This window comes from Bidens hawaiensis, unplaced genomic scaffold, assembly GCF_021521415.1.
Source record: "Bidens hawaiensis isolate Kalapana, Puna unplaced genomic scaffold, B.hawaiensis_p1.1 tig00000459_1, whole genome shotgun sequence".
NCBI lineage: Eukaryota > Viridiplantae > Streptophyta > Magnoliopsida > Asterales > Asteraceae > Bidens > Bidens hawaiensis.
In genome coordinates this window covers 272,251-283,114 of record NW_027491031.1, presented here as the reverse complement: position 1 = coordinate 283,114, position 10,864 = coordinate 272,251, and the positions used below count along the sequence as shown (strand labels likewise).

General features: G+C 37.9%; 2 protein-coding genes across 2 annotated transcripts; both read left to right on the top strand.

Annotated features, from left to right (window-relative positions):
• Positions 1–4,484: 4,484 nt before the first annotated feature.
• On the top strand, positions 4,485–6,729 carry LOC143629119 (uncharacterized). Its single transcript, XM_077098477.1, has 5 exons — positions 4,485–4,620; positions 5,284–5,467; positions 5,962–6,168; positions 6,298–6,492; positions 6,574–6,729. The coding sequence occupies exons 1-5, from the start codon at positions 4,538–4,540 to the stop codon at positions 6,727–6,729; spliced, it is 825 nt and encodes a 274-aa protein (XP_076954592.1). The 5' UTR covers positions 4,485–4,537.
• A 1,099-nt stretch (positions 6,730–7,828) lies between these two features.
• LOC143629429 (HMG1/2-like protein) lies at positions 7,829–10,117 on the top strand. The gene is made up of 8 exons (XM_077098708.1): positions 7,829–7,866; positions 7,960–8,006; positions 9,174–9,263; positions 9,355–9,412; positions 9,498–9,542; positions 9,611–9,691; positions 9,772–9,852; positions 9,937–10,117. The coding sequence occupies exons 2-8, from the start codon at positions 7,969–7,971 to the stop codon at positions 9,952–9,954; spliced, it is 411 nt and encodes a 136-aa protein (XP_076954823.1). The 5' UTR covers positions 7,829–7,866; positions 7,960–7,968; the 3' UTR covers positions 9,955–10,117.
• Positions 10,118–10,864: the final 747 nt, after the last annotated feature.

The window sequence follows — 10,864 nt, the reverse complement described above, 5'->3', positions numbered from 1 at the left end:
AGCTCACCGACAACAATACGAGGAGGAGCATCCTCTAGTACTGTTTGTCACTATTAGCCGCTGCCTACTCACCAACACTTACGATGGGACGTGCGCAGCCTACAGTTGGTGGAACAGTGCGTAGCCGGCAGTAAAGGAACAGTATACAGCCGACCTTTACTGTTGGCCGTAGCCTATCCACCAACCAGCATGGCATGTGCGTAGTCCACTGTTGGTAGAACATGAATACTATTCAGCCGGCTGTACCTTCTAGGAAACCTACCTTCGGTTATAAATACTCCAACACCTTGGAATGGTAAGGACATGATCTGATATCTCAATCTTATCTAGCAATCTCTTAATATACACTTATATTCAGAGCAATCTAGTCTGATTCTCACGCCGGAGGGTGGTCACAAGGAGGAACCCCCCCTTCTCAGTGACGAGCTTACGGTGTCTATTTTGCAGGTCCCCTGAAGAACAACCTTCTCTGCTGGACCTCATCCTCGTGGGAAACATTACTTAACCCCCAGATTATCTAGAATCTGCCCGTGGGTTCACTTAGTGTTTCTTCATTGGCGCCATCCGTGCATAAAAGCTAGAACTAATTTAGTTTTTTCAAAATTTCTGAAGAAATGGTTAACGTTACTCCGGTCCCAAGGCCAGTAACCGACCAAGAAACCCCGGTAACCACAACCCCAGCAACTGGGGGGAACACCGGCGGTTATACAAATCTTACGAACACTACCCCGACTACCCAAGCCGGGGCAAGTGCAGTAAATATTCCACTGGGGTTCACTGATGCCCAGTTGGAAAAACGAACGAGGGCCCCTCGCCAAACACTAGATCAAGTGAAGGCGTGGGCCGAAGCACGTCAGAGAGAGTTCCAAGCTGAATTGGATGAACGCTTGCGTTCAGTTCAACAGGCTGACGAATTCGGCAGTACTCGCCAACATCTCAATATGAACAGCGAGTGCGAGTACTCAGACGAGGAGAGAGAAGAATCCGATACCGACGCAAACCCTCGCCATAAGGCGAAAGGGAAGCGTAAGGAAACGGACTTCCAGCCGAAAAGGAATTTTGGGGAAGCTTTTAAACCAACGAATGCGGAGAGAAACCCGCGTGACTTCTCCAAAACCTTTAGGCCAACTGCTACAAATGCAGGAAAGTCAAAGTTCGCAAGGGACATTGCGGAAGCAATCGCCCCGAGAAGTGCCAAACAAATGTCCAACATTGGCACTTATGATGGTCTATCCGACCCAGACGACCACTTGAACAGATTCATTGCGGGAGCAACCGTCAGTAACTGGACGGAACCCACGTGGTGTTATATGTTCCAGATGACTCTGGTTGGAGCGGCCAGGGCATGGTTCGATCGTTTACCGGTCCACCACATATATGACTGGGCGGACTTTCAGAACAAGTTCAGCCAGCACTTCAGCCAACAGAGGAAATATACTGAAGAACAGTGGACGATCCTCAACTGCGTTAGAGAGGAGGATGAATCTTTACTAGACTTCATCACCCGCTTCAACTCCAAAAAGTTAAGTCTCGGCAACATAAGTGAAGATCTTGTTCGCGCCGCTTTCATCCAAGGCGCCGAATACCCAGAGCTTATCCGCACATTGAAGGGTAAGGATGGCATGCCATCAACATGGGATGCCATCATGACGGCGGCCAAGCGCTTTGCCGAGACGGAGAAGCAACTGGGAAGGGATCTTCCCCAGAGTACACACCTCTACACGCAGAGGACAAGAGAGAACAATGTTTGGATCGCCCGGCAGAACAAAAAGAGGAAGCTAGGTATCTGGCAGTCAAGGGTAAACTTTGACACCTCATCCAGCTCTCACCCTCTTGTTGGCGGAAGAAATCACACACACCCTTCAAGCCAAAAGCACCGGTGGACGCCACTCACCAAAAGCGTCACGGAGATATTTGCCACTGAAAAGCTACCGTGGCCAAAAGCTCCAATGATCCGGCAGCGACCTAATGCGGATCAGAGCAAATCCTGTGACTTCCACGGGACAAAAGGTCATGGTACGGAAGAGTGTACATCCTTGAAGGATATTGTTGAAGCATTCGTCAAGGATGGAAGACTGGCACACCTGGTGGCATCAATCAAGAAGGGAGGACGGAACGACAACCGGTACCGAGGCAACAGACGAAAGCCTGTTGACATCAGCATCAACATGGTTCATGGTAATATCAGAGGAAGAAAAAGGCGAACGATAGAACCATGTGCGTGGAAAGAAGCTGAGGTGCGCTTCCCGCGAGTGCCAGGAGGACCCAGCAAAGAAGGCCCTATCGTCATCAAAAGCCAGCTGGGGCACTACATCACCTCCCGCACTCTTGCTGACAACGGCGCCTCGTCAACGGTGATGTACAGGCAGTTCTTCGACAAGCTAGATGACGAAGACAAGGAACGCCTAGAAACGATCTGCGCCTCGATAGAAGGGTTTGATGGCAGCACAAACACCCCCCTGGGTATCCTATCTTTCCCCGTCACTCTTACGGATGGGAAACACTCCCGCACAGAAGATGTGGACTTTGTCGTGATGAGGAAGCCACACCACACATATGACTAGGGGTGGCAACCTTGACCCAAACCATTCCAAATGGGTCAATTTGGGTTGTTTTAAAATTCAAATGGGTTGAATTGGGTCATAGGTTTTAATTAAATGGGTCAAAATGGGTCAATTGAAATTCCACATTCTTATTTTTGGGTCAAAATGGGTTGACAAATTTAACTACATGGGTCGATGTGGGTTAGTGTATTAAGGAAAAGTGACATGTTTGGGTTGAAATGGGTTTTAGATTGAAACGATATCGGTTTAGGTTTCGGCTCGGATCAGCTTTCGTGCCGACACGAGTTTTAGCACCGGACGGGTTGGGTTTCGGTTTCTTTCGAGTTTTCGCACTAGACGGGTCGATTAAGGTTTTTGATTCGTTTTCGTCGATATTTCGGTTTCGGTTAATTTGTCGGGTTTTTTTTTTTTTTTTTTTTTTTTTTTTTTTTTGATGAACGAGGTTAACGGTGAAAATATTTTGATATTTTTACTTTTTTCGTTATTTGTTTATATTTTGAGTTATGATTTTTTATTTGTTTTTTTTGAATTTTTTGTTGAGGGATTTTGATCTTAATAGAAATCATCAAAAAATATTAAAAAAAATTAATAAAAAAATCATAACTCAAAAAATAAAACAAAAACAAAAAATGTAAAACAACTAAAACGTTTCGTCCGTTGTCCTCGTTCAAAAAAAATCGACAAATTAACCGAAACTGATATGTCGACAACAACGAAACAAAAACATGCTGAAACAAGCTGTTAAGTGATGAAAGGAACTGAAAAATCGCTAAAGCAAGCTGTTAAGTGCTGAAACGAGCTGAAAAATCGCTTAAACGAGCTATTTGATGCTGAAACGAACCGAAAAATCGCTTAAACGAGCTATTTGATGCTGAAACGAACCGAAAAATCGCTTAAACGAGCTGTTACGCGCTGAAACGAACCGAAAAATCGTTTAAACGAGCTGTTACGCGCTGAAACGAACCGAAAAAATCGTTTAAACGAGCTGTTAGGCGCTGAAACGAACCGAAAAATCGCTTAAACGAGCTGTTACGCGCTGAAACGAACCGAAAAATCGCTTAAACGAGCTGTTACGCGCTGAAACGAACCGAAAAATCGCTTAAGCGAGCTGTTACGCGCTGAAACGAACTAAAAAATCGCTTAAAAGAGTTTTGACCCAAACCCGTTTTGACCCGTTCCAACCTTGACCCGTTATAACCCGAACCTTTTGACCCTAACCCGTTCCGACCCGAACCAAAACAACCCTTTTTTTAAGTGACCCGTTTTGACCCTAACCCGTTCCAACCCTAACCCGTTCCGACCCATGACCCGTTTTGACCCAACCCAACCCATTTGCCACCTCTACATATGACATTCTCTTCGGGAGAGACGGGATGGCAAGATTCAACGCCGTGGTATCCTCAGTCCACGGCATGATGGGATGGCCAACAGCTGAGGGTGTAGCGATGATCACCGACATTCCCCAGGTATGCATCGCATCTGTCTCATCTAAACCCAAACCAAAGATGGCTAAACCAACCATCACCGAACCAGAAAGATGGGCCTTCAACGGCAAGTACCCGGACCAGGCCGTCTCCATTGGCCCAACAATTGTTGATCCCACACGCACCTTACTCAAGCGCTTATTACAAAAGAACGCTGACATCTTCGCGTGGACACCAGCTGACATGACTGGTGTACCCCGAAGTAAGGCAGAGCATAAGCTCAAATGCGATCCGGCTGTTACGCCGATCGTACAAAAGCGCAGAGTAATGGGGCCAGAACAAACGTAGTATATACCAACATTGTCACTTAATTATAAGTTGATAAATCATGTTAGGTAGGGTAATATCCAAGGGACCATTATGTAACTTTGCACAACAAGATGTGCATATATAAACACATAACACACACCCTTAATTGATCAAAGCCAATGTTGCATATCTAATTGACTCATTCTCCTTTACAGTAGCAAAATATTAAAACCATTAGATATGTGCATTGCAGTGTTTGCTTGGCAAGTTCACCCTCTCTACCCTTTCCTTCTATTGCTTAACAGAGATGAGTATCACCGCAGGTATATAAACAAAACACACTCTACAGACTATAGTCCACAAACGATTTACGTTGTTTGCGCATTATCACATCAACATTGTGACAAAGTAATTAGCTAGGTTGGGTAATGGGTGATTTCTATCTGTTGATTAAAACACTTTATAACCTCGAGTTAGGCTAACCGTTTATGTGATTAAATTTAGTTTTATAAGTAGTTAATCATTAACTATTCTGCAAAAAAAAAAAAATAAGTTATTAATTGAGTAAGACGATTAGGATGATATCAAGGATATTGATACGTGATAAGGGTCGTTTGGTTTGTTTAATCCATTTGAAGTGTTTTATTGCATGTTAGTACTTTTATTCCATCTTGTACCATTTTATTGTCTATCTTTACATCCACATAACTTGTACATTAATTTGTATATTCTTAAAGTGTGTACTAAAATCGTATTAGTTAGTTGTATATTATAGTTATGCGTTTTTCAATTCTTCACCATTTTTTTGGGTCCAATGGAGCGTACGTAAATCGTAATTCACATGTATTCCCGTTACAAACAAATATAAAAGTCTACATTCTTTTATTGCTACCTTACCTACATGTAAATGGGGTTGTTTTTGTTCGGTTTTTATTTTATTGTACGTAATATCTAACATGTCATCCTCGTGTATAATAAACTTTAAGGCCGACGAAGGCAGTTGGGTGGTGGGAGGGTGGAGAGATATTAGGTGGTCGAGACGAGGTGGCCGGAGGGACATGGTTGGCATGCACAAGAGAAGGTAGAGTCTCATTTCTTACCAATGTATTGGAGCTTCATACCCTCCCTGAAGCCAAAAGTAGAGGACATCTTCCATTGCGTTTCTTGGAGGTTTGTTTTCTTTGAAATTAATTAAGTTTCTAAATTTGGTGGTTTAGTTACATATATATGGCCAACTTGTAAAGTAATGAAATGTATGTTATCTTTTTTAAGAACACATACACATGCACTTATCTCTATTAAACTTGACCGTGCAACATGTTAGTTTGCATGCTTTCAAATTTCGTACAAACTTTGCGGGTTCACTTGAACTCTCAACCACACACAGAGATGGAGATTAAATAATCACCTTGATACCCTTTGGTTATTAACAACGTTGGTGAATGTTTTAGGGTTTAGGCCGGGTTTGAGTACGTACTACGTTTTACAACAATCTATATACGCGTGTACTCACCATTACACTTTAACATGTTTGTGCTTTTATACCTGGTAATACGCGTTTTTTGGACTAAACCGTAGTGAGTTTATTATATTTTGGCGTAATAAACCTGTATTAAGTGTGCAAAAAAACACAAGTAATAATATGTGATGAATATGTCTTGTAGAGCAAAAAGAGTTCAGAAGAATTTGCAAAAGAATTAGTGGAGGAGGTTCATGAGTACAATGGGTTCAACCTCATAACACTTGATCTTTCTTCAAACAAGATGTTTTACATATCAAACCGACCAAAAGGTGAACCACCAACGGTTCAACAAGTTCAGCCTGGCATCCACGTTCTCTCCAATGCCAAGCTCGACTCCCCTTGGCCCAAGGTCACACATTCTCACACTCTTAACCGAAACTAAGCATCATAGTTAGTTCACGAGATCATTAAGTCTCATTAACAACATAGTTAACAACAATATGGTGCCATTAATTGTAAACCAATGCATCTGTTTTAGGTTCAACGTTTGAAATTGAATTTCGAAAGATTGCTCACCACGTATGACAACGACGAACCCATACCCATGAAGGATATTATCGACAAACTAATGAGAGACGACACAAAAGCGGACAAGAGCCAGCTTCCTAATATATGTTCAACTGATTGGGAATACAATCTAAGCTCGATATTCGTCGAAGTAGACACTCCACTTGTAAGCTATTCATTTATACCAAAAGTTAGCATATTACAAACATCAACAGTTTAGCTCACATTTGACTTGGTTGACCAGCAGGGACGTTACGGTACAAGAAGCATGGTTGCACTAAGTATAAGAGACACTAAAGAAGCAAGTTTTCATGAGACCTACATTGAAAATGAATTATGGCGGGAAAAAACCATTGATTATTGTATCACTTCGAAAGTTGGAATAAATGACGTTGTTATATAAATATAGTATACATAAAAAATAATAATTACAAGCTCAAATAATCCCGATATGTGACATTAAATACTGTTATTGTATCTTTTTTTTTCAAATGTAATAGTGTGTTATATTAAGTGGAATTTCAATGTGATAACACACAAGATTATACTCTTGAATTGAATAGTGTGTTATATTAAGTGGAATAACCTTCTATGTAACCAAAGGTTTGAAAGTTGCTAGGAAAGGTTTGAAAGTACCGTGAGGTTTTGTGGACCACATATTAAACTTTAGTCTTCATTAAACTAATTAAACTATAGTATTCACCTCTGCATCACTCTATATCATTCTTCACATCAACATCAACGACACGTTAGTTATTCTTTCACCCTTCACTCCACCATTGAACATATATTATACTTATTCTTCACTATTCAACTTATTTATATTATTTAAATACACAAATAGGTACGAAAAAAGAAAATTTGTCTGGACGTGGTCTAACGCCCCTTAGGCTCTTAGGACAAGTTTAAGGAATAAAATATCAACTAATGCGAATAACTAACATAATATTTGCATATTGTATTTTTTAACATGTTTTTTCGAGTCTACACGTGACGAGATTTCAATGTCCCCAATTAATATTTCAGGTCTCGTTCAAAGACCCCATAGTCGAAAACCCAACAACCTAGTAACACGGACCCTAATGCATAGATTAAGGTTTGAACTGACAATCTCTTTTAGAAAAAAAAAAAAAAAAAACTGTTAAACTACCACTATGACACAAGGCCTGTGGTCAAACTTTTTTCTTAGTGTAGCAAAAGCTAAACATTTAAAATGAAAATGATTTTATAATGTAGCAAAACGTGACATAATATAGACTGGTAAAAGAAGATAAAAATTGGTAAGATATTACAGAAATATAAAAATAAATAAAAATAGAGAGGGAGGGAGGGAAAGTGTTAGCGGGCCCAATTAAAGAGCGGGAACCCAAAATAAAGCCTTTCACCAAAAAATGAAAAGCCCCCTTTTATTTAACCAAATCCCGCCCAAACCCAAACCCAAACCCAAACCCACCTTATTATATATATATAAATAAATTCACGTTCTCTTCATTCATACCAAACCCTAACGCTCCCATCTCATTTCATTTCATTTCACTCAGTAAGTCCGCTTCGTTCACTGATTCACCATATCCTTTTGTTTGTTCAACTATTATTACTCGATTTCATTACTGATTTTGATAGATCATTTCAGGATCCGACGATGAAAGCACCCAAATCCACCAAAAAATCTGACGCCAAGTACGTTTTCGCCTGTTTAAATGATTCCTAGCTTGCGGTTGATTTACTATTGTTTGATCTGTTGGTAGATTTGTTATTTATGTGTTTACGACCGTTTTATTTTAGGTATTTGATGAACTTATCGTTAATTTGATTTTGTGACAATAATTTACGGCGAATTAGCTTTGATTCATGCTTACGTTATATGCTGTAATTGATTTTTTGATCTGTTAGTTTCATTATCGACGTGTTTATGAACTGTTATTTTAGGTTATTCATGCGTTTAATTGATTTTGATTGTTAATGACGTGTTTACTAACCTTTATTTTATGTTTTTAATGCGTTAAATTGATTTTGTGAATATTTTACGGCGAATTGACTTTGATTTGTGTTTATGAGATGCTGTTATATGTTTTCAAGCTATTATTTGTTTAAATTTATATGTTGTAATTAATTTAGCATGACATAAAGTAGGTCTATCATCGTTTAATTTTTTTATGTGAGTTTTAGCTTGAGATAGATACATTATTGTTTGATCTGTTAGTAGTGTCGTTAATGTCATATTTAGGAACTGATATTTAGGTTTTTCATGTGTTTATGCGGTTAATTTATTTTTCAAGGATAACTTATGGCAATGAGCTTTGATTTATTTTTAGTTACATGTTGTAAGCAATCAAACCTGACTTACAATAGGCTTATTAGTGTCCTGTGTACGAACTGTTATTTTAGGTTTGTAATGTGATTATGTTTTTAATAGATTTGGTGAGAAGCATTTTGCAGCAGTTTAGCTTAAATTTGTGTTTTCAGTTATATGTTATGGTTGATTTAGTGTTTTTGATCTGTTTGAGTAACTTCATTGCTGCTGTGCTTACACACTGTTTTGAAAGGTTTGATATTATCATTCTTTTAATTGATTCTGTGAGAAAATTTACATTATAGTATTTTGACCTGTTAGTAAGTTTACCATCAATATGTAATGAAATGCTATTGTAGTTTTTTAAAGTTATACTGCTTTCTATTGATTTTGTGATGAATATTACAGTATGTGTTTGTTTTTATTTTGTAGCTGGTCTAGCTGTATTTAAATATCTATTTAATTGTTTCTGTTCAGTTTATTTTCAAAAGTTTCATGCTGTTTCAGTTTATTATTATTATTTTATTAAATTAATTTATATTTTTTGATTTTAGGTTGGCAGTGAAGAAATCGGCACCTAAGGGAAAGGCTGCTAAAGATCCTAACAAGCCAAAGAGACCTGCTAGTGCATTTTTCGTTTTCATGTAATTTGTTTTTTATTTCATGAATTTGCAGTTTACTTTAGCTGAATTGTTTAGTTTGTATACTGATGTGTTCTGGATTTTTGTATTGAAGGGAGGAGTTTAGGAAGCAGTTCAAGGAAGAGAATCCTAACAACAAATCTGTTGCTGCTGTGAGTATTTTTTCTATATGTGTTTCAATTGAAATATTTTTTTGTTAGTTTATAATAATTTGTTTGTAAACAAATCATTTAACAGGTTGGCAAAGCTGGTGGAGCCAAGTGGAAAGCAATGTCTGATTCTGTAAGTTAATACACATTTTGGTAACTAATTCCAGGAACTAGTTGACCTTTAAGATCTAAAATTTACAGGAGAAGGCACCTTATGTTGCCAAAGCTGATAAGAGGAAGAAAGAATATGAGAAAACCCTTGCTGCATACAACAAAAAGAAGGTTATTATTTGTCTTAATTTTCATATAGTTTACTAAACTCACATGTTTCCAAACCTTTATTAATTTGTTATTAAAATCAGGATGCTGGCGTTGAAGATGATGACTCTGACAAATCCAAGTCTGAAGTCAATGATGAGGAAGACGAGGAGGGCAGTGATGAGGTAATACTGTTAACAATTTCAATAGTTTTATAAATTGTGACTGAAATTCTCAAATAATGTTTGTTTTTGCTTGTGGTTTTGTAGGAGGAAGACGATGAGTGAAATGAGTTGCTTACTGTGGAATCTGCTGCTTTGAAGTCATTTTAATGTTTAGTAGTTTTTTTAGAAGATGGATATGTTGACTTAGTTATTATGGTCATGGAATAGTCATGAGTAGGATGTTGGGTGTTTTGTTGCATAGAAAGAACACATTTAGTTTGTTGCTTTTAAGTGTTTTTTTCCGTTAATGAAATGCATTGTCAATTTAAGAAATACCTGTTATTTACTTGCTTATTTCAACTTAAAAGAATCACTTTTATGAAAAAATTTCTTGTCTTTATAAGTACAAAAGAGAGCATCATATGCCCATTATAACCATCAACGTTTTCTTTAAATATGGTTTTATAAATTTGAAACCTGCTTTTGTTTAGGGTTATTATTTTTAACTTTACCTCCATATAACTTATTTTTATGATAATGTTAACTTATCTTCTCACCTATCAAGCAGTCTTAAACATCTTTTCTAACTTTTCAATAATTTGTTAGTCATAAGTTAATTAAAATAAGCAAAATCCCAAACACCCCCCTTAAATTGTATGTTGAGTTATGATTGTTTTTAGAGTCAAAATAAATCTATATTTAAATTTAATTAAGATGAATAGCTACACTTAAAATAAAAGTGCTTAGCTTAAGCTGCTTTTGTAAGTTTAAAAAGAATCCAGCCTCGAAAATCAAGGGTTTTTTTTTATTGTATAGTGTAAGAAACATATAGTTTAGCGTTGATAACTATGTGTCTCGTATTATCCCATACACATTGTATGATTCTTTTGAATGAAGTATACATATTGTACAAACTTACATGACTCGTTACATATATGTGACTCAAATTTAAGAGTTAATAATGTTAAAAAAACAGTTACACAAGTCGTATAGATGACGCATGATGTTGACGGTTTATTTTTAATGTTGAGTG

What these genes read in the sequence shown, in the direction of transcription:
- LOC143629119 (XM_077098477.1), top strand. Translation starts at nt 4,538, where the DNA reads ATGTGCATTGCAGTGTTTGCTTGGCAAGTTCACCCTCTCTACCCTTTC. An exon ending in AGAGATGAGTATCACCGCAG is followed by an intron (nt 4,621 to 5,283) that starts GTATATAAACAA and finishes ATAAACTTTAAG; the next exon opens with GCCGACGAAGGCAGTTGGGT. An exon ending in TCGAAGTAGACACTCCACTT is followed by an intron (nt 6,493 to 6,573) that starts GTAAGCTATTCA and finishes GTTGACCAGCAG; the next exon opens with GGACGTTACGGTACAAGAAG.
- LOC143629429 (XM_077098708.1), top strand. Translation starts at nt 7,969, where the DNA reads ATGAAAGCACCCAAATCCACCAAAAAATCTGACGCCAA. An exon ending in GGAAAGCAATGTCTGATTCT is followed by an intron (nt 9,543 to 9,610) that starts GTAAGTTAATAC and finishes TAAAATTTACAG; the next exon opens with GAGAAGGCACCTTATGTTGC. An exon ending in CTGCATACAACAAAAAGAAG is followed by an intron (nt 9,692 to 9,771) that starts GTTATTATTTGT and finishes TATTAAAATCAG; the next exon opens with GATGCTGGCGTTGAAGATGA.